Here is a 27,663-nt window from a genome sequence, read left to right as displayed (position 1 = left end):
GTAAAATAATGGTTAAATTAAAAAAAAAATTAAAAAAAGCATTATTCTAGTTACAGGCGCTGCAATGACTTCAACAATCCGCTAGGTGGCACACTATAGCCAGTACTTTGAATTAGTTCAACATGCAGTACAGACTCCAGGCAACAGGGGGCGACACATTTTCTGACGCAAACTAGGAACACAACGCTGTAGAGCAAGACAAACCCACTGTCTCTCTCTCTCTCCACATTCTGCGGCTTTTTCGGATCAGTCAGTCTCGGTCGGAAGGGGGAAAAGACACACAGAGACCTTTTTTTTTGTTTTGTAAACAGGAGGTTCGCGTTGTGCTTCAACTCTGGGTGACGAAAGGCGTCTGCTGCAATGTTAACGCAGAGCTGAAGCCTTAACATCTGCCGTCTCTGAAAGGGTAACTTTAAGTTTTTTTTTTTGTGTTTATTCATTGTTACAGCAGTGACGCTAACATCAAGCCTAGCTAAAACTACAAACGTCTTGTGGTTAATCTAGTAAACATCATCGACTGCTGACTTGTGTTGCTGCGTAGAAAAGCTCATAATTTGGCACCGACGTGACCCTAATAAAAAAAACACGGAAGCGTTAAAGTGTGAAGCGCTGCAATGTTACCCCTCCTTTGTCGGATATTTCATTTCCTAGTTAGCCGAGATGTTACAGCTAGCTTGTCAGAAATCCATCTTAACAGAGGCTGCTTTTACTTTTTTTTTTTTTCCTAATCGTGTTATTTCTCCCCGCTGGCGAGCATTTACAAACATGCAGTGTAGGGAAACCAGCTAATCTGACATAATACGTGTTTGAAGGGATCATCAGTCAAAGCCAGGTACTAGGAAGCTAAGATCTGTGTACACCCATTCATTCAGGAAGAAGGTTGAGAAGTGAGAGCAGCATGCATGTCTGCTGTTGATCTGTATGTAAACCCTCTTTCTTAGGTAGGTCCTAAGCCGATTAATGTGGCTTCCTCCTGCTGCTCAGATGTCAGGAGACAAAAAGCAGCCGCACAAATGTTTCACTTGTTTATTTAATTAGTTAAAGTGTCCCGAGTTATTAATCAAATGTCTTTGTTGTTTTGCCAGCAAACAGCAGCAGCCATGGAGTTCAACAATTTGGTGACCTTGTGGATATTTTGCTTGTGTCTCGTTGGGGAAAGTTGGACTGACAAACCAAGTTCACCGACACAGGACAGCCAGACGGTTGAAAAGGGGGTTTTAGGTGAGTAAGCAAAACATCACATGAAATGGTTTGTAGGCTCATGTTTTTTTTAAATACTCTTTATTGAAGATTACAATACAACACACAGTTACCCCCCCACCCCACCCCACCCCAAGTGACCGCACAGTATATTCGACTAAACAGAAAGAATTAGAGAATAAAACCCTAACCCAAATTAATAATAAAAAAAACAACAATAATAATTTAAAAAAGAAACTAAAACAAACTTAAATATGTGTACATTTACAAAACATCTACAATAACATAAATGTATCATATGAATTCAGAAAGAAATAATAATAATAACTTCCAGCCTACTTACTGTATGTTGATAAAAGTGTAGACTAACCAGTCATCAGCGGCCTCACCCCGTTATGCATCCCACATGAAGGGTTATGAGAAGGCTCTTTTCCACTCTGAAAAATGCTTACCCATTAAGAGATTTTTTTAAAGATTTATTTTTGGGCTTTTTGTGCCTTTTAATCAATCAATCATTTTTTATTTGTATAGCGTCAACTCATAACAAGTGTTATCTCGAGACACTTCACAAAAGAGCAGGTAAAATACCTTACTTATTATATTACAAAGATCCGGCCTATCCATCATGAGCACTTTAGCAAAGCAGCAAAAGTTACAGTGGTAAGAAAAAACTGCCTTATTAAAAGGCAGAAATCTTCGGCCGGATCCCCGGCTCATGACGAAACAGTCTTCACAGGCCTAGACTGCGCCAGGTAACTTAATCCACACATTTTGTAACTTAATGGAGAGATAGGACAGTGGATAGAGTCGGAAATCCGGGAGAGAGAGAGTGGGGAACGACATGCGGGAAAGAGGCCACAGGTGGGATGTGAACCCGGGCCGCCCGCTTGAGACGACAGCCTCCATACACGGGGCGCGCGCACCAACCATTGCGCCACCAGCGCCCCATTAAGAGCAATTTTTAAGGTCTGCAGGTAAATAATCTGGAAAAGGTGACCACGTCTTTACAAACAGCTCATCCTTCCCTTTCAGAACAGCTTGTAATCGTTAGTGAGGGAGGGTGTTGAAAGTCTCCCTGTACCAAAGCGTAATGCTGGGTGGGACATCTTTGATCCAGTTGTGCAAGATGTATAATGTTAACATGTTTAACCACCTGTTAACTTAATCCAAGCTGACACACAATATATTACTATTGGTAGTTTAGAGTATCACTGTTGGTGACACATCTTTGTGATGGTGCATGCACTATATGTAGCCATGCTGAGAATAGTCTGGATGACATTCTCCATTAAGCCCTGTCCTCCAACCCATCAGCCAGTCAAAGAGGAGTAATTGTTTAAATGGCTTGTTGATCAAATGAGAATGGCTTTAAGTAGTTTCTAAATCAGTTCATCCAAATCAAGATGTGGAACTATTTCCAAGAGATCATAGATTGCGATCACTACTTCGTTTGTTTTAGTTAGTTAGCTAAAAAAAACAATGTTAGTCCTCTTTGCATTGAAATCGTGTAAATACAAAAAATGTTCACAACCCCTCAAATGAATGCACTAATACTTTAGAGTATTATATAACGACATAATAAAATACCTGAGGATTCAATATGTATCACAATACAGAGGTTGGGATTCCATATTTAGCTTGAGGTGTTGTATATGGACTTTTAATGGTGATTTAACAAGACAACACCTTTTGAATAACACGGTTCACTTTTTGGAATCAGATCAGCAGATTGTGCTTTTATATTTTTTTAAAGTCTGTCACATCCAACATCATAATCAGACTACACAACTTTAAAAAAAAAACACAACTTTAAATGTAAACTATTGATTGAAAATCAATAATGTATTTGAGAAGCCATACAGTATCACAACACATAATGTTCCATTACTCAAGTGTATTCATATTTTGTGACCCCCCCATTGGTCCCACATTTGTTGGATGTAATGTGTGTGTGTGTCACTAAAATGCTCAACTGTGCAATCTAGTGGGGGGGCTTGTGTGTTAAAGGTAGTAAGGGCGTCTCATAACAGTATACTCGTGCAGTGCCTCGTGCACTTTGAGCTGAAGCCTTCATTTCCAGTATAAACATGTTGAGTGACTTTAAAAAGCTACTTTTGATAGAATACATCAACTTACAGGATATATTCAATAACTGTGATCATCTCATGCCTTATTACATGAAGAGATTTCACATGAATGGAATTTGATTTATCAGACCCCAAAATGGATTGTAAGCTATGAAACCTGAATCTACAAGGGGCAAGTATGAGCAGGTTAAGATAAACTGGCACTCAGCTTTTTTTTTTTTTAAAGTGTACGGACAGCAAAGACACAACACTACCAACCTGTTAGTGATCTCTAGTAAAAAAAAAAAAACAAAAAAAAAACAAGGGGTTAAACAAGAACTGCTGAGACAAGCCCTCACACACCTTTTGCATCTGAAGCACATTTTTCTAAAATGTGTCACGTGCCCCAAGAGGCCAGCGTGTGAGAAAATATTACTGACAGTGATTCTCAAAGCTTGAGAGGGATTCTGAATACCTGATAGGACATAGTAACTGCTGCCGTAATAAAGTGACAAAGTCATGGAGTGTGCTCTTTGTCTACACGCTGGCACTCAGAATGACTTGCGTAACAGGAGTTATTTAAAAAAAAAAAGAAAAAAAAAAAAAAGGCCGGCCGACTGGTATGTAAATACCTTATCTAGTGTCTCCGGAGGTTTGCAAGCCAAATGCAAGAGAGGGACAGTTTTGGGTTTATGAGAGTGCTCCAGGTGGTAGGCTCAACTAGGTTAACTGTCGTTCTTTGTTTAACACCCCGGTGAGTGTGTGAGAGTGAAAGAGAGTAAGTGCATGTGTGCTATGTGGAGTTGCAGGTTCTCTGCAGATGAGCGCCTGCGCGCTGTGACTCAAAAATTAACTTTGCAACACCCGGAAGTTCATGCTATGCATCCAGTCTTCCTGCTTCTGCTTTGGTGGTTTCAGGTGGAGGAATGCAAGGCTTATGTGCCACCTACCAAATAATCCACAGACACATTCATGGAAACAGTGACTGCTGCAGTGATTCGTTTGTGACATGGTTTGTGACACCCTGTTTTGTCTCTAGCTGTTTATCCAACCTGTCATAACATGTGGTTCTAGGGATTAAACAATGTGTTGGTAGGATGCGTCGGTCAGTGGGAGGGGAAATTATGCTGCAAATGCCAGCACAAGAAAAAAACAAAATGCTTGAAGTTGATTAAGCCCTTGTGTGTGGGTGACAATAATGAACAAAGAAGCATTAACAGTTGAGGAGGACCTAAGCTCAGCCATATATGAAAGGATATGTTGAATGTTGTTCTGAGGATCACTCAGGCAACCAAAACAAACGAAAAAAAGACAGAACCACAGTCAAGCTTTTTAAACTGCAATGCATCAATATAACGGTTCAGTCCAAATTCTTATGCAGGGGACGCTATTTTGTTTCTAAACACCAAACCAAAGATGGGCAAGCTTACTTAGAATGGTTGCAAAGAAGCCTCTACCCTGTCACACCTCTTCCTCTTTTGTGGTTCTAAAGCAATAAAGTACACACAGAAACGTACTGTATGCTTCTTCTATAGTTGAATTCAAATCTCACTGAGATTCCAAATTTACAGAAGTAGCAAGGCTAAGATAGCAGCAGCACAGAGACCTCAGAGGTTATATAAGAGGGAAATGAATAAAATATACACCAAAGAAGAAATCAGCGGCCGTGTTCTTGTGAAGTCACTGCAGCCATGCTGTTTGAATTCCCCTCTTTCACCTGCTGTTGTTACAGGTAGCCTGCCATGCTCTTTCTCACAACAACTCAAGTCTCTGCAGTGCAAACAACTCAATTCAAGAACTGAAGATTGCAGGCCTCTGAAGCCTCTTTGAGGGAATGTCTGCGGTATCTGTGATCTGTAACACAGATATCTCTGATCCCTCGGGAAGTAGAGGGAACACACAGGGCAGACAGACTCAATTAGATAACTTTTGCTAAATTGCTTTACATTCATCATGGAACCTGAATTTATGATTTATATTCAATTCATGAATATATGAGCTCCACAACCTGAACTCCTTATTGATGCCTGACAGTGAAATATATATGTAAATGGTGATAAACGATCTTTGAACTATAGAGCCTAATCTATAGAAGCAAAATTGATAATAGATTTCTTAGTTAGAATGAAAGCTACCGTAATAATGATTAAAAGTTAATTTGCCTTGTGACATTACCTGTTTTTGACCAACAAAGTAGTTCTGACATTTTTGGTATCTGTGGCCTCTTTGTAACACACTCATAATGAATAAAAGGTCTTATATAAACAAGCCTTTGTCTTCAGCAAAGGAATTTTGCAGTTTGGTTGTCTTAACAAGGCAGACGTCGAGCCAGAGCAATCCAACTGGGACTTCTGACTTGGCAATCTGACTTTTCTGCAAAGAGCATTTAAGTTAAAAGAAAAGCATGTATGCCTTTTATTGGAGAGAGAGACAGGACAGTAGAATCAGAAATCAGGGAGAGAGAGAAAGAGGGGGGGTGGCATGCAGGAAAGCCACAGGCTGGATTGGAACCCATGCTGCCCGCTTGGAGGATTACAGCCTCTGTACATACGGCACACACTAACCACTATGACACCGCCTCCCCCAGCATAAAAGGTTTAAGGCCAGGAAACTTTTGTGTGAGGAAATATATTGAAGCATTGGGTTGAGTGAGAACTAAATGGACTCTTTCAATGCTTGGCAACAACTCACACATTTCCATATAATATATATACCTTTCAGTCTTACAACAAAGTCACAGGAAGGACCAGTAGCAGACTCTTCCAACATAATACATTAAATTCAAACTATGAGCTACACAGCTGTTGCTTTTTATGGCTAATTAAAAAAAAAAGGGAGGGGGAAATGTCAACTGAATAGGTGTATGACGATGTCTGGAGTTAAATAAATTCAATGGATGATGGTTTCATTGTTTCGTTAGGGCAACATTTGTTTTTTTTAAGTCGCGTCATTGTTAACAGAGAGCAGTGTAACAGCAGGCTGCTGCACACAAAGTCTCAATGTGACCGTGTATGAAGTAAGCAGAGGAGGGTGGTGATGATGTCATGATCTGGACAATGGCATGGCCAATTGGTCCAAACATGAAAGGCGAGTTTGGTTATTGTTCACGTTGTTTCGATGACAAAGAAGAACAACACTGATATGAACTACAAAGAGTCAGACATGTGTAGTAAAGATGTGTATTTAACTGTGAATAATTGCGACTCATTGTCAACATTGAAAATGAAAATGTACCTCCTTGTTACCTTAAACACTGAATGAACATTTTGATCTCCGTTCTCTAAATGTAACATCCTCTTCTTCAGCTATCTTGTAGTATAGTAGTACTCTGAATACCAAACTGAACCAACAAGTGTCAGAGTTTCCGTTTAACACCATCTTGATATGATCCTGTCTCTTCTGCAGATTTTTGTCTCATCGACGAGCCACTGTGCAGAGACGAGAACGCCCTTCTCAGCTTCGAAGCCATTCGCAATATCCACAAGCAGATGGATGATGACGCAAACGGCAATGTAGACGTGTCGGAGACAGACGGCGTAAGTACCAGCCTACGTATTTAATCATTTACCCAAGCTTTGATCTGGGTGGGTGGGTGGGGGGGGGGGGTCGTCGTATGGTCACAGAAGTGGTCTTCATTCAGTCAGAAGAGGCTTACAGGTATCATTGTCATTATCCTCTGTTGTCATCTGACTCGTCACAGGATTTGCTAAGATGGCCAGTTAATCATGTAATGATCTTAACTCACTCTTAAGTAACTGCAGGATAGTCCCGTTTATGCTCCAGTCGCCTCTTTTTTACTGAAGAGTTTGTCAAATAATTAACCTTGTTCACAGGATGTCTGGTTGTAAGTGGGATGAACGTTGCAGACATGGAAGTTGACATGGTACGAACAAAGATTAACAAAGGCTGTAAGCGTTGGTTTAATCCCACTATGTTTTTATAATCAGCTGAAAAAGTAGCTTTACTAGCTTTACTTTTCAATACAGTGATTAAAGAACCATATACACAAGTATAGCTTATCTCCTTCCACAGCTGTGTGATGCTCATCTGAAGTCACGTTTGCTGCTTCTCAGACTTTACTAATGACTTTAAGTCGCTGCATATGGTCCATCTAGTTTCTATCCAGAGCTCTAGTCTAAACTACATGTTGAGGCCTCCTCTCGTCTGGAGCCTCGTGTTGCTCTATTCAGACTATGGCGTGTGTTTAAGTCCTGACTATATCAGGCAGCCTCACCACTGCAGCTACTCTGCCTTTTAGAAGAGGCATTTTCATGTAAATACCTTTAAGGCAGAGGATCAAGTGCAGTACAGTGAGCACTCACATCTGGAGTGGCTCTGAGCCTTGAAATGGAAAGCTCAAAACGATTAAGCGTTCTTCATCACAGCAGCCCCGCTTCCCGTTATCACGCAGTGGTTAAATAACCAGGATTACTGATGTCTTTATGCTCAAGATCAAAGTCTGCATCTGGCTTCCAAGTTGAAGCGTCGGGCCTTGGCTACATTATGGAGGTCTTCCTTATATTCCAATGCATATGTTTTTTTCAGGAGCATGATATTTCACCTGCAGCAGAGACCTTCTTTTCTCCTTGTAGTGAAATCCTCCCACACCTCTCTATCAAGAAAGAAAGGCTTCATGTGTTGCATGAGTTGGCTTTAGTGGGAGTGCAAGAACTTGTGTAGGTTTTTTTTTTTTTTTTTTTTTTTAACCTAATGTCTGAGTAGCCTACATTATAGTGGGCAACCAGGAGAGTGGTAACTTTGGCCAGTAGTTGACCATTACCACTCCAGTGGGGGCGGGGAGTCAAATTAAATCAAAGATACCAAAATAAAATTTATATTGTTTCCACTGACTCATTAAGAAAATATTAAGTTCATTTAGGGATTTAAAAAAAATCTTCAGCCGGTTAGAATTCATTCTTTCTCAGTCACTACTAGATACATGTTAATGTTGAAAGAAACATGTATGTGTCATTGATGCCCTTTCATGGCATCTAATTCAGGAAGACCGATAATATCAAAAACGTTGAAACCCACTGATTCTACTGAGTGTTTCCACTCTCGCTGGTATGACTGTGTTGCTTTTAGTGTCATTGTTGGAGTCCAGATTTAAGCCTCAGCTTAGTAGTGTGTTCTGACAAATTTTTGATACTGCGATACATTTTGATAACATTTGTTTTAAACAGTATAAACTATTATATAATAATGATCTGTACTATCAAAGCTTATAAAAAAAAAAGTCAGTCATATAATTCAGAAAAAGCTGCGGACATAATTGTGCTGTTAAGACGATGTGTGTGAGTCTGCCTGCATTTTATGGTCATAAAAACAAGTAGCAACCCAATATTGGATGCCTGGGACTTGTATTATTGTTGCCGTGTTATAATAGATGATCTTCACATCAAAGTGTCCTGTGGTTTTGAATGACATAAAACCCATCCCGTATGATTTTCTCTTAACTGTGTTGTTTTGTTATTGACACAGTGGAAGTTCTGTACTGCTTCAGGTTATTGAATAGTTACTGAGAAATCACAGAATGCTTCGTTGAGATGTTTACTGTGTCGTTTTTTTTCATGCTTCTTGACTGTTAGTGAAGCAAATACACCAATTAGCCCAAGGGATCGCTTTTTCTTTGTTTGGGGATTGACACAGACTGAAGTAGGGAAACAGGTCTTAATGCTAACAAAACAATCCAAACCGCTTAACAGCAAATTTTATACACGTGGTTTGAAAAACATGGTGTTCTTCCTCCAAATAGTCACACATTTCCATCAACCGACCCCCAGTCGGATCTACTTTCGAATGTCGACATTTGGAAAGGTCTGATAAATATTTAATTCCTGATTAAGGTGATACATTTAGATCCCGCATTGCAGTAACTATTCTTACTTAAGTTCTGCATGCTGAGATTGAGTCAGTTAAGAAGCTAGAAATGCAGGAAATGCAAGATAGGAGGTCAGCTTCTGTGAGTTAAACCTTGGGCAAAATTGATTTTTTTTTTTTCAAACCAATATCCTTGTCTTCCTGTAGTTCCTGAGAGAGGATTTAAACTACCATGACCCCAAGGCCAAGCATAACAGCTTCCACGGGGACGACCAGTTCATCAGTGTGGAGGACTTGTGGAATGCATGGAAGGGCTCTGAAGGTACTGCTTTGAGACATCTTTGTTCCCCATGAAGGCCTGCAGTGACTGAACAAACACGCCTTTCTTTCAGTGATTTTGAAAAAAAAAAGTTTTTTTTTTTAATCCGAGTGCTGGGACTGTGAATATTGTTTTGCATGCTGTGTTTCACCTTGATGTGCTCTGCCTGTTGTGACTCTTCGATAGTTTGTTACTTTCAGAGAAATTCTCCTTGTGATTTGTATTATCAGATAGACTATAATGTGTACTATTTAATGAATTATGAAATATTTCCCTGTGTCTAAAAGTCTGTTGCACACATTCCCCCTGCTTGACCCTCTTACTCAACCAACAAAGAACTTAGTCGTGTTTATCAGAGTGCATGTTAAGCAAAGTGCAGTGAACCCATCAGCTCCAAACAGTGGCAGACTAGATATCCTTGAACCTGTCGTCACAAATTCACCAACATGTTCTCACCTCCTGCTGCCTATCTGTGTGGCTGGGCTATCATGTACTCTCTGAGAGCTCTTTTCATGTGCTGTATCTGGCACTCGTGTCTTCTCACACATTTTCCTCCAGCTACCCGTCTTACTTTTTTCTTTTTTTTTCTTCTTTTGCCACGAGTACTGGCTAACCCTGCATTGCAGATCCTTGACAAGGCTCTGGAGGTTCTGAGCCAGAAAACAGGGTTTTTTTTTTCTCATCCAAGAGAGCAACACAGACATCCCACACTGTAAACTGTCTGCAAGGAGCTGGGGAGCATATTTTCAACACCCTGTTATTACAGAGCACAGGACCCTGTATGTCATCAGAGGCACATTTTTTTTTACATGTAAAGCTGTTGATCAAGTAAAGCTAAAAAGTTCCATGATGGTGACACATTTTTTTTTAATTCTCTGCTTTTTGAGTGAACACAGATGAGGTTAATGGTAACTCTTAGCTTTCATTTTGTTGCACAGTGTAAGTAAAAGTTAGAAAGATTTAAACACTAACTTAGTTTCTAATTACAAATCATATTCAATACTTGGTTTCAGATTTTTATAGAAAGCCTCATCTTACCGTAGACATCTGCATTCACTTAGTGCATTCCCTCAGGATGCTCTGCTTGGCCTGTAGTGCAGCCATCTTCAGCGCTCGCTGGTTTCTGTGGCTTTTCTGCCTTCTGTCTGTTCAACTGATCATGTGTTTCACTTTCTGAAGAACGGAGGTCGACTGCCTTCTTCCTTGACCCCAAGAAAGACTTCTTATTTGCCTTTTACTTGTTCATTGAATAGGCTCATTGTGGTGATATTGCAAAAATACAAGTCTTCATGCCTTTTTCTGATTCAGTGGAATTAACCGATGTGCTTCAAGGGTTAAGAACCTCGCTTTAGTGAAAATGAGTCCTGTAAGAGGAACGTACACCCATCAGTGAGTCACGCTCTAGAGAGCACAACACTGAATATCTTTCCACTGTTACTCTCTCACTTCAGTGCTTGTAATATAAACACTTTTCTTTCCATTAAGACTTATTAATAGTGATTTCTGCAGGTATTTGATGACTGAGAATAAATCAGCGCTGTAACCATGTTTTTTTTTTTATTTCTCTTCCTTTCAGTGTATAATTGGACAGTGGATGAGGTGGTGGAATGGCTCATCACATACGTGGAACTTCCACAATATGTGGAAGCATTTCGCAAGATGAATTTTAACGGCAGTGCCATGTCAAGGTAAGGGATATCATCACTTCTAATCCCCCCCCCCAAAAAATAACAAAAAAAAAACAAAACACTACATTTCAAACCATGCTAGATCAAGAAAAACTGTTGTGGCTTATATAAGGCTGGCAGTTTTGTTTAGAAATATAAATTGAATGCAAAGTTCACTCAAAACAAAAGTGGCGGGGGGAATAATCAGGGAATAATGTAAGCACATATCATTTACTTGATTGAACTTCAGTTGTGCCAGTTATTCAAAAATAACTTTAGACTTTTCAAATTAGCGAAATGAGTTTGTAAAATAAAACTTGAGTGTTTTCAATCTTTTTATGTTGGATTCATAGATTTGTCAGAGGCTCATATTACTCGCTGCTGTGAATGGATTACACCCTTCTTTTTTTTCCTTCCGTCCTTGTTCTCCCAAAGTGACTGTGAGTCTGTTCTCTCTCAGGCTCGCCATAAAGAACGCCACCCTGACTCTCTCAATCCTGAAGATCTTGGATCGCAGCCATGTGCAAAAGTTGCAGCTCAAAGCTTTGGACACTGTTTTATTTGGAGCACCTCTGAGTATGTGACTTTTTTTTTTAATATTTCTTTCACTTTGTTCAAAAATTCCCTAAGCAGCTCAGACTCTCGCTCTCATTCATAAAACATCAGTTATGTGTTGCGGTGTCTTCAACACATTGACTAGACATGTCTGTCTGTCTGTTTCATCCTAGTCCATTTATGTTTTTTTTTCCTTCTTTAAACATCCACAGTCTCTGGGGCAAAGATTGGTTCTTAAATCATTTTCTTTAGCAGTCTGTCATATACTACTATAGATGTCAGTCGTCTCTTTTTCATTAAGATACTGATCTAGTTGCAGAGTTTCAATGACACGGAGGTAGTTGGCTCTGACAACACTTTGAACTTACCGTTCCAAATGACAGGCATTGCTTTGTCTGTGAGTGTGTTTGACGTTTGTGGCACACCCACGTCTTTCACCCAACCAGTTCCCTTTCACATAACCGCTAATAAGAAAGGCATTAAGCAACTTCCAAATAAGTGACTCACCACCTCATGGACCTCCCTCTCATAGAAAAAATAAGTCCTTGCTAGAACTCAATCACTTGAACAGCTGTTTTTTTTTCCTGTCTGTGAAACATCTGGAAAGTTTTGAGTTCTTCTTAACAGCCTACCACATTTACCAACATCCTGCTCTCATCATTCATCAGCTTTTTCCCCCTGACATACTATGCTGTGGTCAGGTTAAATTTGCTTTGATTATATTAGCCACTCGCTCAGCTGACTTATCAATGTACTCACTATAGCAAGCAACCTTAGATATAAAGGTAGAAGTCTGCTCTCATACTGTATCAGTTTCAGGGATTGAAGAAGCGAGCTGGAGGTTAGAGCACACTGCTCTGTATTCCAGACACACCCCTCTGCGCACTGAGACAAATAAACAGACCTCTCATCTTCTCTGTCTCCTGTAGCACTGCTCTGTTGCACTTGTGCAGCTACAGATTGTAATCCCTCAGGGTTTTCCCTCTTTTCTTGTTGTCTTTACTTAAGGGGTTTGTAAAATCACAGATGCGCAATGAATGAGTTTTCGCTCAGCTGTCACTCCTCTTTGCTAGACTTTTCTTTTGTGTAACATCAGTTTACATTTCCTACACACGCTCCCAGAATGACAGCCAGATTTATTTAAAAAAAAAAAAACATAGAAGCTGCATTCCATTGCGAAGGTTGAATTCTGACATTATCTGAAACAAGTCGGGATAATTCAACACTTGTTGAAAAATGTTTACCTTAAGCATTAATGGGCCGCTAAAACCGCCTCGACCTGAAGTGTATCTCTTTTATCTATCGCAGAAACACTCAGATCATTGAAGTGCAAGGGTCATATTTAAAGCAGGACGGCTGCTTGTGAGAGCAGATGTTTGCTTATCAAGATAAGAGCAGAAAATATAATGAACCTTCATAGAAAGCAGGCGTTTGCGTTGAGAAGAAGAAGTGTGTCGCGGCCTGTGTCTGGCATGTGTCATTGTGGATGTGTTTTGTTCGAGTCACACCAAAGGAAGACATTAGCAAGCGTTGTCTGGCTTTGACAGCCTCTCAAAGCCAGGGGCTCCCACTAGTAGTCCAGTTTTCTTTTTATAGCAGCAGCCCTTGAAGTCACATCTCACAATGGGTCGATTCGAAGCTAGTGGACAGTTGTGTAATGATTTGCACAGGCACAATTGAGTCCTGTTATTTCCACCTTTGTGGTTAATTAACTGTCACTTTGTGCTCTCTGGGTGGTGTTTCAGAGAAGCAGTGAGGGTTCGCTGTATGTTACTAACATTACAAAAAAGACTCTGCAGATGACAGACGGCAAGCTGTGTTTCCTGTTTGGACAGATAGTTGTGTAAGCATTAGGACGTTATTTTACTTAATCTTAGAGATAATGTGAAGTACTGCCTTTGCTCAGGAACAATGCAGACACAGGAGAACATTTCCACACGTCGATTTCCTTTCAATATTGTGACCTCATTCCGAGAAGTAGTGTTCTTCTTGGTATAACGTCAACGATCCAGGGAAACACTTGCACGTTAAGTGTTACTGTAGCCTTCTTATTGTACTTATTGAGTGAGTCGAGATAAAAACACGAGCAGTGGCTTACAGCTGTTTTTTTTAGTTTCTCACTTCTGGTACATTCTTGAACACAATAGCTGGCATGGCCGGTCCAACTTCCTTGACTCTAATAATCCCCTGTTTGCACTGGACTTTATAAGCAAAGTCTACAAGAATAAACACAGTGCTTATGAAAGATCATTTAGCAAAAGCTAGAGTCTTAGTATTAAGCTTTTCTTACCATAGAGAGAGAGAGTTCATGTGGGGAGAAATGTTCTGCGAAATGTAGATACACAGAGTTGGTTGACTTTCCTGTAACGAAAGAGAAGACAGTGGTAGAGATATAAGAACAATGGCATGATGAAATCTAAAGGGAAATATACCTTTTTTTTATTGTTTTCTTTTTCTCCTAATTTTACTTCCTCTTTGTGTCACACCAGGAAGTAGAAGTCAGGCTTTTGACACCTGTTTCCTGCACACACCCGTTTGCAGGTTAACAAGAAAAACTTGCTTCTTTGTCTCGTAGCTTGCAAGGCAGAAATCCAGGCGGTGTTTTTTTGAATTTCTGCATGACATTGCTCTCCTGACTCCTCAAATGTCAAACGGACTTCATTAAACCCAGGCTTCTTTTGGAAGAAGTCTTCTTTGTTGCAGTCCTCCTCACTGTAATAGTCGATCTGAATCTGAGCTAAGTCTTTTTTTTACAAATGGCTGCTATCAAGCTGCTGTGACTTTTATAGCTCTGAGTCCCCAACAATAACACCGTGAGAGCATACTGATACTTCAGATGAATGGCAGCTAGGATTTGATTTATAGCTCTGCATGTGTATCTAAATGTCCTAGCTGCCATGGTTTGGTTTTCTGTGCATGTTTGTTAGCATTGGTAACCAGGCAGAAATAGGCCGTTAAGCTGGCTTTGTAGTGGTCTTTAGCAGCAGCACCCTCTCACCGCAAACTGAACTTGTGCTTCTGGCTTTTCTATTTGTGTCACTTGCAGTGTGAGTAGGTTGTGTTCATGCACAAGCTTTACACCACATCCTTGTGAAGTTTGCTAATTTTTAGACGGCTTAATTTATGATCTTGACAAAGATGTCTGAGCTGAAATGCAAACCCCCCCCCCCTCCCCGCTTCCATGAGTCTGTACTATTGTTACTAAAATCTAACTTCTCCTCCTTGTTTTTGTTTTTGTTTCAGTCAATCGACACAACCACTTGAAGGACTTCATGCTGGTTGTGTCAATAGTCATAGGCATGGGGGGCTGCTGGTTTGCCTACATCCAAAACCGCTACTCTAAGGATCACATGAAAAAGATGATGGGGGACCTGGAGGGCCTGCAGAGAGCTGAGCAGAGCCTGCATGATCTGCAACAAAAGTGAGGGTTTTTTTCTCACCACACACACACACACACACACACACACACACACACATACGTATTAAACATTGTGTTAAGGACAACAATAACTAAATGTTTTTTAAAAAGTTGTTCTTTTTGTGCCCGGACACTCTGTAGTGTGCACTGAAAGTCTTCAAATGTATTTATCACCCTCAACTGAGATTGTTTTTTCACACACGCTTCAACAACTTAAAAACTAGATGATGGTCTATACAACAGTGTCAATCCTTATTTATTCAGTCTTTGATGTGTAAAATGGTGTCCATGTTCATCATACCCAAAGGTTAAAGTTTGATTTCACAAAAGTGCATTTCTTTAGGCACTAGCTGAAGCAGGCAGTCAGAGGAATTCAAGTCGGACATGTCATATCTGCGTAGTAAAATCACTGACAGGAGACTAATTGTTAAGAATTTAAACGTAGTGGTTTTGAATCCTATGTATAGCCCCAGAGTAATAACTCAGTCCTAAGTCATAACCTTCACTGGGTTGCGTGTACAGAGCCACATTGTTCTAAAATGAGAAGTGAAAAACTGTTGAGTAATGAGAGACTCAAGGAGCTACGCTGTGATTCATTGGACAGACCTTTAGACAAATAGCCTTACATGAGCTAACTTAAATGAGTCACATGTGAACTAAATTTAACCACTGAAGTAGATGCAAGACCTTTATAAGGATTGATATAATATTGATGAACTTTGGGGCGGCTGTGGCTCAGTGGTAAAGTCAACAGCTCTCAACTAGAATGTCGGGGGTTCGATCCACAGCTCCTGCAGCCACATGTTGGTGTGTTTTTAGGCAAGGCCCCAAGTTTCCTGTTGTTTTGTCCGAGACGTTTAGTTGTGTTTTAATGGATTAGCTAATACTGATGGACACTTTACTTAGAAGCCTTTACCATCAGTGAATGCAGTCAGAAGACTAAAAAAAAACACTATACAAGCTCAAGTCCATTTACCAATAGTTCAATGACAACTTGTCAATCAGGCGTTGTCATTTGTAGTTTAGTTATTTTTATTAAGTTAGAAGCTGCAACATTGACTGAAGGATCTGCTGCAACAAAACATTGCATTCACCATCTAACTTCCAGGTTGACTTTTTTTTCCAGATGTTTTCCAATCATAATGTACTTAAAAATGTAATTTGTCAAACGGACCTCAAAAAAGAGAAAATAAATGCAAATATTTTTTGGGCACCAAGTCACCAATAAGCTAGCCATTCTAAATTGTTGTATTCATAAGTCTTAGTTTTACTCAACAGAAACAGACAGGCAGTGATATTAGCAGCCATCGTGGCCGCATTCCATAATTGAGTGGAGTGGGGAGTCATGAGGCTCCAATGCATGTGGTAAAGACATGATGTTTGGCTTTAGTAAATTAATGGAGTGTGATGGGAATTAGAGTATTTCTGGTAGCATTGGCTGCAGTACTTTACTCTGCATCTTTAACTAAACCCTATATAATACTTATTCTTGATTTGGGAACAATTTTCTTTCCAGCACAAACCATATATGGAAGTAATGAAGATATAGCCTCAGTCTGTTTGATGCAATGTGTAGTTCAGTGAAGGTTGACATTTAAGTGCTGCTTCCTCTCGGTGAGGAGAACCAGCTGAGGTGGTTTGTCCGCAGGTACACTTGCCCCTTGACATCAACCTCTCACTGTGGGGAACAAGTTGGAGCAGTTCAACATTTGCTGGTGGTGGTTAATATATTTGTCCCAATTATGTTGGAATTTATGATCTCAGTGACTCCCGCAGTAAAACGATTATTAAACTGACTCACTTAAATTATTGCACGTGTTTTGTTCTCACGTGTGATCTGCAATATCAGGTTATTGCTGCCTCAGTGATTGAATGTTCAACATTTATTGGTGGTGTCTGGAGGCTAAATTAAGGATTATAACACAAATCATACTATTTTGGTCCTGTAATGCTTGGAATGTGCTTTTAAGTTTGCACCGTCTCTTCTTTATTCCTTTAAAGGATACTCAAACATAGCTTCCACTCAGACTCAGGACAGGTTTTTTATTTTTTTTTGACAGTTGGTGGTCAATGTGAGCATGTCACGGTTTGAAACATATTTTGTTTGTAATCTCTCACAAAGTTGATGTGGTAGATTGCACATGGATAACGAAGAGTGGTGAAAGTGGAACGTGTTCATCTTTGGGGATTTCTTGTATTATGTGACAACCGGGGAGAGGCCTGCCAGAGTGAGGAGGAACAGTGATGGGCGTTTCCACATGACTTCATGACATTACTCTCCTGATGCTTTAGGACAGTGAATAGGGAGATGTGGCTGGATCAAAACTTTCAGTGTATTTTAAAGCCCTTATTCCCACTATGAAACTATCTTTGTTTCAGCTGGATGTTTAGGAGACACCAGCTTGAAACTCGAGCTGATCCTCTCTGATGAGGAAGAAAAACACACTCCACTTAGTTTTGATGTTTGTGTCAACCTCAGGTTCTTTATTTTTTGAACAAAGCTGATTTTTAAGCCACTGTAGTATCTCTGTTAGGACGTATGTGTACATATTATACAATCTACTGTATATAAAGTGCACGTGTTTATCAGTAGAGTACAAAAGGGAGACAAACGTACTTTTGTTGGATTTGCTTGTGAAATAACGACCAAAAGTGTGACGGATCGTCAGTGGGGACAAACTACCGAGTTCAAACTTGTCCCTTGATAAAGTGCCAGGTCAGCCTTCTGATGCCTCCGTCGCTTTCTACTTTGATCAGCTGTGAACACACACCTGCCACTGCTGGCTTTGAAGTGGGCTCTCACTTTTTCTTGCGAAGCTAATTGCTCATGTCTTGTTCTCTTGTGCAGAAAAAACCAGAGGGATTTTATCTGCTGCAATTCATTAATGTGCAGCCACCAGTCTGTGGAGGATAAGCACAGTGTGAGAGCAGGCAAAGCAGTTGTCTTGTTTGTCATGTTGAAGAAAATTTCCCAAAAGGCATTGTCATCTTAAAATGACTATAACAAAGGTTTGCAGAAGATGCTGTTTTAATCTCTTGTATTCATTATCAAATGACAATGTTAAGAAGAATTCAGCTGGAACTATTCCTCTGCTGCCAAAGACGCAAGGCACATGACGGTGAATCTTAGACACAATACAGTTAGTGTTCAGCGTTAAACTCTCTTGTATCAGATTCCCTGGTATGTGTTACATCCTGGACTACCAAGCACCATGGCTATAGGAAAGTATATCATGTAATATTGTCGGTCAGTGTGACATGCAAACAGAGGTTTTATCTCATATGGTGCATTTTTTTTTTTTGGGAGCTGAGATAGAGAGAGAGAGAGAGAGAGAGAGAGGTATGTCCTCTGTCTGTGGCCGTGCCTTTCTTCCTGATCCCTGCTGCCAGCTGCTCTCTTTCCATACCTTCAAGCAGATCCTGTGATGGTATCAAGTAGCCGTGCCAAGCCACGTCCCCTGTTGGGAGACAGTGGGAGGAGGCTTTGACTGGAGCTGGATTTCCTGGATGCCTTTTACAGCACTGTTTGACCCAGCCTCCACCTCACTGGTTGGAGATAGTGAAAAGCATGACTGCTTAACTTCAGTGCGAATTCACTCACATTTGGATTGGGGCGTGGCATGCACACAGACATCCTTCATAAGGCTGGTGACTTGGACAATAACAGAACTCGTGATAGGCATTAGAAAGCTCATTCTTTTTCCACAAAAACAACTGTGGAAAATGAAGAGGGATGAATACAAATGTATAAACATTAGATAGATAGATAGGTAATGATAATGATTTACCTTCTTCACCTTCTCCTGCAAAGTCTGCAGAGTGCAGAGACAGTGTGTCTGCGTCCTCAGAGCCCTGCAATGCAGGTCAGGGAAATAGCATTAAGCAACCTCTCTCTGGGCATTGTAGCTCTGCCAGCGCTTTCGAATCTTAGCAAGAGATCGTCACAGGTCAGGGTCGAAAGCATTAGCAGGACTGCCCACCACCCACATTTTCCATAGCAAGCTCTGGAGCTCGTCTTTCATTTCTCTGCTGTTGTGTTCATCCTGGAAGGAGAGCAGCACTTCTCTTTAGTGAGGGAAATAAAGAACGTCTTCCTGCCCTTTATTGTCTAGAACCTTCATACTTTCATAGCTGGTCTTTTTTTAAGAGTCTCAGTAATAAACGAAGTAGTCCAGCAAGGGACTGTTCAGACTAAGTTGTGTTGTCATGTTAGTATTATCACCTGAGAGTCTCACAGCTGATTAGCTTAACACACCAAATGTACCAATCTTTTTTCTTTGTAAAATACACGTTACATGTCAAATACACTTTAAAACAGTTTGAAGGGGAGGTTTACTTCGGTCTAAATTAAAAATACAGTTACTTAAATTAAAAATACAGTTACTTAAAATGTATGTGTCAGATTATTACATCATGGGTGACAAGCCCGTCTTTTAAAAGTAGGCTTTTCTTAAGGCTAGTTTAAAAATGTCCCACATACAAAGCTACACGTTAGTCCTGGAGCATTGGACACCAACACTGTACCGTTCTAAAGTTACACACTGGCAGCTGTTCCCATTCTGGGCTCTGCTGCTTCTGATGTCAGTTTATTGTGAGTTGCTCAGCAGCTGACCGTTTCTCTTAGCTTTCTGCATGTTAGCCATTGTTTCCGGTCATGCATGGCTGATGCAAGTCCTACATACCACACATACTTGCTTACACATCATACCTGCCCACAGATAATACCACAGACCCCTACTATGCTACACTTCTTGTTTTGGCCTTTTTAAGCCCTCAATGATTTTTTTCTTCCCTTTTCAAACCCAAATACAACTTTTATTTTTTTTCCCTCTCATTGTTCCCAGGCTGCAGATCGCTCAGGAGGAGCACCGCACAGTAGAAGTGGAGAAGGTCAACCTTGAGCAGAAGCTGAGGGATGAGATCAACGCAGCCAAGCAGGAGGCCCAACGCCTGCGAGAGCTGCGAGAGGGCACAGAAAATGAACTGAGTCGCCAAAAGTATGCTGAAGAAGAGCTGGATCAGGTAGATGCCTATTAAAACAATATGATTCAAACACAAAGTTGTAAGAAAATGTGCAACTTAAGCCCCTCCAAAAGGCGCAGAGTCTAAGAGAATAGTGTCTTATGAAGTTCCAAGGTGTTATCTGCACAGTATGTTTAGGTCTACCAGATTCACACTTGCTATAGTATAAATACACCCACCAAAGTCTTTGTCCATTAGAAATATTGGCAGTAGCAGCACAGCTCAGCCCACACAAGTAAGCAAAACACATGAGTATTTGTTTGAGGGACTATCACAGTGATCTTACTCAGACACCTCTATTACAGTTTGTTTTTCATTCTGCATCACAGGGATAAATAGGAAACCTGGAAGGCTTTCAGAGTCAGTGTAGTCACGAGACACTTTGAGTTTCATGTTCAGATACCAGGAGCAAACAGACAGGAGGCGAGTTTCGAGGTCACTCCTTTACTACAAACATGGATTTTTAGTCAGGCCTCAGTTCTGAAACATGTTGAATTGGCGAGTGTCTGCATTTGTAATGTCCTGAATTAAAACAGTTAAAGGGAGTTGAGGGTTTTTGACAAATTCTAAATAAAATAAAAAACCCTTTAGGCAACAAGAGCATATTCTTGTCCATTTATTTAACTAGTTATGCAATGTGGTTGCAATTCTCAGATTTTTTCAAATGTCCTTCTTAAAAGAATCGGAAAATGTTTCAAATCAAATACTAATCGCTTATACTATGGATTCAGTGTTTTGAAATATATGGTTGTGTGCATTTTACCCATCAATATGTTATCTAATGTTTGGGTGCAGGTGCGCATGGCGTTGAAGAAAGCAGAAAAGGAGTTGGAGTCCCGGAGCAGCTGGTCACCACCAGAGTCTCTCCAGAAGTGGCTGCAGCTCACCCACGAGGTGGAGGTGCAGTACTACAACATCAAGAAGCAAAATGCTGAACGGCAGCTCCTGGTGGCCAAAGAAGGGGTGAGCACTTCAAAGCAAACCTAAGAGCTGATGTTGTTACCTCAATCGTAGAGCAGTCTATGTATACGCTATGATTATAGTCTGATTTCTAACAAAGCCTCTGAAGAATCGATCAAGAGTATAAAGTCTATAATATATGACTAATTAGAATAAATTGGTTTTAAATCTCAATTTCCAGTGCAAAATTGAAGTAAGAAGCAAATATTTAAAGCAGCTTAATAATGAAATATTCATTATGTCTTGAAAATATCCGTTTATGTTATTGAGAATTTTTTTGCCGTTGCTGTGAGTTTACATACGTGAGAACAAGGCTCTCTATAGTTTGTGCAGAATGTGACAGCAGGATTAAATGTTTGGGATTTTATTTTTTTCACAGGCTGAAAAGATAAAGAAAAAGAGAAACACTCTCTTTGGGACCTTCCATGTGGCTCACAGCTCCTCCCTGGATGATGTGGACCACAAAATACTGGCAGCAAAGTAAGACTAAGACTGTAATAGTAGAATAACCTTAACAGAACGAATGGAAACTGGTATAAGCTGCATTTCATTTGCAAATGTGATTTCAAACTCCCCTCCCCTTCTCTCTTTTTAATAGACAAGCCCTGGGCGAGGTGACGGCTGCTCTGCGGGAGAGGCTTCATCGCTGGCAGCAGATAGAGATCCTCACCGGTTTCACCATCGTTAACAACCCTGGCCTTCCTTCTCTGGCCTCGAGCCTCAACCTCGATGCCAGCTTCATGGGCGGCAGAGCCACACCTCAGCACTTCATCATGTCGGACGACATGGACGACTTGGACGAGGATATCATGCCTGGAACTCTGCAATGTAAGAGTTCATCCGAATCTATCGGCTCTTATGTGGGAAATAGCAAACGAACCCCTAAACACTCCAAGACCCTGCTGGGAAAAACCAAAAATCAGCCCACATGAGAATTTGGACCTTTTTGTATCGTTGTTACCTGAATTTATCCTTGTGTCCTCTCTGGTATTGGTGAGGGTCAACCTTCTGTGTGATTCATTGAATGAGTGTTGTTTTACATTTGTATATTGTGTATCATGTAAATTCACACAATTGTCTTGTTCCTTTTAAGCACAACTCCAGCCTATGCCTTTTGTTGATCATGCTCATTTTGGATAAAAGTGTTCACTTGATTGACGAGCTATTATGGAGGCTGAAGACTGATGTGACTCTTCTCTGGAAATTGAACTGTGACGGAAAATATATTTCTTAATGAGAACATGTTCTTGTGCTGACCTATTTTTAGTGCTTGTGTCCTGATCTGTACTACAGACCTTTAGAATCTGCTTTTGGTCAAACAGCTGCAAACAAAGGAAACTCATAGTGAGTCAGTGTACAGTCAGTGACCTATTCTAAATATTATTTCGGTTAATTATGACATCTACGGAAGATCCCAGAGGCAAGGGAGAGAAAAATCTGGCGATCAATTTTACTGGTATTTATTGTTTCCCTCCTTTATTTTTGACTTATGGACCGGCTTCTTCTATTATTGAAAAAAAATTTTTTATATATATACAGACACTTACAAAGATAATTCAGGGGGATTCATTTTTTCTTATATATATTGACTTCATAAACAAAGGTGAACAAACACATATTAGACTCTGAAAATGGATCAACATACTTTTTTTTTCATCATCTAATAGGGCTTCTCTACTGGAACATCAAAATGTACACGCTGTATGCTCAGAAACAGTCGTTCTTATTTCAGGAGGACTTTAAGGTTAACATTGTTCCATAGGGTATGAAATCCAACAACATTCTCCTGACATGAATGCTCTTTAGCCTTTCTCTTTTAGACTTCATATTTGACTTCATCATATTGTAATACTTGACCTATGTTTGGGTTTGACCGACTTCAGGTTAAAGTTTCACTGCAGAATCCTTTTCCGACTGCAATAGTAAGTTTTTTAAATTCAGATTAATTGCACTCCCTAACTCACTCCCCTCTCTCCCTGCACTGCCTCCCTGGCATTTGGCTTCCACTGCCGTCTCATTGGCCGAACTACAGACGGCGCCCGATTGTTGGAACGGCGAGCCAGCGACCTGTGGTTCATCGGTTCAGACAGTCGGCACATGTGGAAATATTCTGGTTGGCCACTTGTATATGCCCCCAGTCCAGTCCTCCGTTTGACTTCCCTTTCTTTTCCCTTGACTTCAAGCCACACACAGCTGTAACATTTTTGTTGCTGCTGTTGACAGTATGCTGCAGATGGACAGAGGACAGAACTGCGTTCATCTAAAAAATAAAAACACCTGACCCCGCTGTAAATGCTTGCTTGCCATCCTCCTCTATACCTTGCCACCACCCAGTGCACCCCCACCTACCTTTCCAAAGTACTTCCACTTTATTTCAAAAGGGCACTTCCTTTCCCAAATAGACTAATTATGGCTTAAAAATGTTTATTGATTTCATCTTGATATTGAGTTGTTAACACCCGCACTGTTTTCTCCTTTTGTTTGATGTCATATTTTCCCTCGATAGTAGAACAGATAAAACAGGATTGTTGGGTTTATAATTGAATTAAGTGTAAATGCTGAATTTATCCTTCAAGCTATTTAATATTCAAAGGTTAAAGTCAAGAATATCTCCCCCAGCACCTTAATATCTTTCCACAATCTCCCTACTGGTCTCCCCCCTTTCCCTCAAACTTTGAGTCTTTATTGATAATGTTGTTGTTTTGTCCCCACAGCTCCCAGTATGATGTCCCTGCGTCAACGCCACATTGACCCTCAGCTGGCCATGGGCTCCCAGAGGTTGGTAGACAGTTGCCTATTGAGGCAGCAGGGAGAGGGATCCCCATACCTATCCAGGTCTAGGGCCACCCTCAGACAGTCCCGCAGCCAGTCGTTCGGGCAGCTCGATTGTCTCCCTCTGCCCCCTCTGTCCTCGGCTGTGTCTCACCCCTCCATCATCTCCGCCTCCAGCCTAAACCCTCAGTCGCTGTCCTCCTTGTCCTCCTCTTCCTTTTGCTTACCCAGTTCTGTGGGTGGCGCTTCAGCCCCTCATTCTTCCCATTTTTATCATACTTCTTTCCAGCCCTTGGAGCCCATTCCTGATTTCACCTTCTCAGATGCCTCCAAAGCACACAGTGACAGCTATGGGTACTCGTCTCTTTCCAATTTCTCCACACACATCGCATGTGCGTGGGTGATCATTTTTCTGCCAACTGCTTTTGTTTCTTTTTTTGACTCATGTATCATAACCACCTTCTTTAACATTTTCCCTCCCATTTCTTTTTGTCATGTCCAATATTTTTCATTTTTCTTTAATTCCACTTTGCATCCCAGCTGATGAGACCTAAGAGAATTTATGCATCTACACCTTTTGACAACTCTCCATGTTCCTGTTTGTTATTTGCCTGCACAACTAACAAGTGTGGAGTTCCAGTGCCCCGGCTGTTCCCAGCGTGTCCTTGGCTTTGCAGGCATAGTGTAGATAAACCCTAGCATGCAAGGCTTCAGCTGTTTGGGTTTGTTTTTATCTCTCATTTCCTCATTTATCTCTCATTTCCTCATTTGTTTTTTTTTCCCTCCCTCAGGGACCTGAATCGCTCTGACTCCGACTCCTCCCTGTCCCTGTCCCAAGTTGGTGATCGGCTATCTGCCTACAGCTCCAAAGGCCACCTGATCAAGCCCACCACTCTCATGCATGGCCTGTCCAGCCGTGCAGAAGATACCATCTCTCTCCACGCTCACACCCCTAACGGAGGAAACCGCATTCCCGAGGCCAATCCAGCAGAGCTGAGTCCCGACAGCCCAATACTCATGAAGGAAGTGTACGGCATGAAGGAGTCGCCCAGCCTGGGGGAAATCAACAGCCTGACAGAGTCATCCCGCTCCCTCAGCCCCAACTCTACTGAACCTGACACGCCGTCACCCACAGGAGGAGGACAACCAGGGGTCGTAGGGGCAAAGGGTGGCAGTCGCATCCCGCAGCTGTCCTCCAAGAAAAGTCCCCTGGAGGAGGACAGTGGCTCTACAGGAGAAGACACAGATTCCACTGCCAGCCGCAAGAAACACACCTTCAAGATCTTCAAGAAGCAGAGGAAATAAGGGCTACATGGACTACAGGCTTTAAAGCTGTTGGACTGAATTCCTCCGATTGTTTCTTGAAAACAAGTTTGTGGTCAAATGATGGCACACTTTGTTGCCGTTGCATCTTTTTTTGTGGGTACAAAACCTACTATGAGGATGGAGACTGTGGGGGAAAAACCAGTTGTTCAGTTTTATCTGCTTATTTGGTCATCGTTGAATATATGGGGAATAGGTAGGTTTGTATATTGGAATGTAAAGTATTATTTATTCTGCAGGAAGTTAGTGCCAGTCTCAAAGGGAAATGTGTCTCCCAGTTGGTTTTCCTTTCTTGTTCTATGATCTATAACATTTTGCATGTCTTCACTTTTGTTTGACTGTTACTCGAATGCTCTTGGTGTTGGCTTGGTTCTTGTCGCTAGCCTGCTTAGACAACACTTAATGTTTTGTTAATTACTACCTAACCACCTCGCTTACAAAACCCAAAGTGAATGCGCACACCTTTTATTTTCATTGAGTAATTTGTTTTTATTGATGGTGATATGTTTTTTTCTGTCTTGTGTTGTCTTTGTCTTCTTGGCAGAGCTGATGACACATTAAGTAAATCCTCCAACAGAAGAGTTGTAGAAGAAAGCTTTTTTTAAAATTCTACTTAGAGTTTCAAAAGTGTTGAACAGAGCACAGCGAAAACAGATACTTGGCAATATCTATATTCTTCAGACAGCGGGGATTAAACTGGCTTAATAATAGCGTACAACCTTTTGAACTTGAATGACATCGGCTTTTAATCGAGTTGGACAAGAGGTAAATCTCCTCCCGAGTTAATTAAGGACCTATAAGATCGCAGCTTTAGACCTTATGCTTTATTTTCAAGAGTTTAAGTTGAGTGCATGTGGGCATGAGAGAGTGAGAGAAATATGCTGTTATGTAGCTTTTTAAAGAAAATGTCAGAAAGTTTAACCTTACTTTGACGCAGCTCCACTAAAGCAGGATGAGAACAGATGTCAGGGTGAAATTGTCCAGGTGTGATACAAGAACCCTTTTATTATAAGGCAGCAGTGATACCAAACATATACATACCAAATTCAAATACCAGAGACTGCAAGGCAAATACACTTAACGTTGTTTTAGTAACTTTAAAATTTAGATGATAGAACATTAGAACGGTGTATACCATGAAGAGCTTTATATGAATCAAAGAGCTAAACAGAAAACATCTGGAGTGCATTTTTATTCACAACTATCAAAGAAAAACTAATATGTTTGGATGTGACAAATTCCACTCTAAATTAATATGAAGTCGTCTTAAAGACCTTTCACTTAATGTTTCTTTACTGAATTGGGTGCAGAATTGGCTTCGATTCTGGCTGCTGCTGTTGTATGTCTGATTGTATTGTTTCTGATTCTGTGATTGTTCAGGAAGGAAATAAGGAACTCCTCAGCAGTGAGTAAGCATGGACTGAGTGCTAGTAAGGGCTATAGTTACAGGGCAACAAGTCTTGCTCTGTGTTAGATAAAAGTTTCTTTATGTAATTCCATCTTTTATGGAAGATTCAGTTCGACAAGTTGTGGAAGCAGAAGTCGCAGTGCCTCTGTATTTGTAGTGTGTCCGGTCCTTTGAGCCCCTTACACACAGAACACAAACAACCATGATATACAGTCTGTAATGTATATGCTGGGTTTGAACACTGAATGTCCAAGGGTATTGTTGCTGTAACCGTACAATCAGCACAGTATGTTTACATTTGTTACAGATAATTACTATCCTCCGATTACATTGTGCCAGTTTTAATATTGACCGCTTCGTACGAGCACAGAACTATGCATCAGTAGTTGTAGGTGATTTTTAAAGTAGAAGAGACGTCAGGACTTGTAGGGCGTTCCTGACCGACGAACAACCAAAAGTGCTGCAAAAGACACAGAGGGCATCTCCCCCAGCCTCATAATGTAACAGGTGGTTTGGATTAAGAAGATGTGTTTCAATACTTTATTTTAGCAACCAGTTAAACAAAAAAATAGATATCAATTTCCTACTGGTCCTTTTTTTATGGTGTCATTTGTACCTCTTTTGCACGACAGAGCTGTATATGAATTGCACCGTCTGAATGTGCGCTTGTGTGCGTCTGTCTGCTCCCAGGAAAATGCACTGTCATGTTGATGCATGTCAACTGCTGTAACGAAACCTATATTGGGTTAAAAGAGAGTATCAGCTTAAACTCTTTACTTCCCCCCCCATCTCCCTTTTTCCTTTCTTTTTGCTTTTGGCTTCTATTTATGAAAACCTGCAGTATATTTGTACAGAGAAAATGATCATTTTTGCATCTTACGTGATGATCTCGACTTTTATGGCACTCCTGCATGATAGCAATAAACTATTTTGAATGAAAGATGAGTTGATTATTTCACTGGTACCACACTGCATGCAACACACCATCTTAAACTTTAATTTGAATGTGTAGACTTACAGAGAAGTTTGTTCTCTTTAGTGTAATTAAAATTTCACTGAAGTTTAATTCAGATGAAAGGTTGAATCAGGCTTATTGAAGTCTTTTTTTCCTTTGCTTATCTTTTGGTAAAGTA

At 40.7% G+C, this 27,663-nt stretch overlaps 1 protein-coding gene across 2 annotated transcripts; it reads left to right on the top strand.

Annotated features, from left to right (window-relative positions):
* The first annotated feature begins 263 nt into the window (after nucleotides 1–263).
* Nucleotides 264–27,470, top strand: stim1a (stromal interaction molecule 1a). 2 transcript variants are annotated; one of them, XM_061046966.1, is made up of 13 exons: nucleotides 264–406; nucleotides 1,086–1,221; nucleotides 6,672–6,802; nucleotides 9,294–9,408; nucleotides 10,982–11,093; nucleotides 11,533–11,648; nucleotides 14,871–15,048; nucleotides 19,890–20,067; nucleotides 20,863–21,030; nucleotides 21,407–21,507; nucleotides 21,626–21,855; nucleotides 23,742–24,153; nucleotides 24,591–27,470. In XM_061046966.1, exons 2-13 carry the CDS (start codon nucleotides 1,101–1,103, stop codon nucleotides 25,102–25,104), a joined length of 2,376 nt encoding a protein of 791 aa, XP_060902949.1. In that variant the 5' UTR covers nucleotides 264–406; nucleotides 1,086–1,100; the 3' UTR covers nucleotides 25,105–27,470. The 2 variants fall into 2 exon arrangements, with proteins under 2 accessions (XP_060902949.1, XP_060902950.1); XM_061046967.1 differs by having other exon boundaries at nucleotides 267–406; nucleotides 23,742–23,805.
* The last annotated feature ends 193 nt before the right edge of the window (nucleotides 27,471–27,663 follow it).

Source organism: Labrus mixtus, chromosome 9 (genome assembly GCF_963584025.1).
Source record: "Labrus mixtus chromosome 9, fLabMix1.1, whole genome shotgun sequence".
In the NCBI taxonomy this organism is placed as follows: domain Eukaryota; kingdom Metazoa; phylum Chordata; class Actinopteri; order Labriformes; family Labridae; genus Labrus; species Labrus mixtus.
The sequence above is the reverse complement of the archived record's forward strand: the minus strand, read 5'-3'. Positions and strand labels throughout refer to the sequence as shown.

Bases quoted from the DNA above. Each gene is read 5' to 3' on its own strand.
- stim1a (XM_061046966.1), top strand. From the start codon at position 1,101: ATGGAGTTCAACAATTTGGTGACCTTGTGGATATTTTGCTTGTGTCTC. The intron at 1,222-6,671 runs GTGAGTAAGCAA...TCTCTTCTGCAG, and splicing joins GGTTGAAAAGGGGGTTTTAG to ATTTTTGTCTCATCGACGAG. The intron at 11,649-14,870 runs GTATGTGACTTT...TTTTTGTTTCAG, and splicing joins TTTATTTGGAGCACCTCTGA to TCAATCGACACAACCACTTG.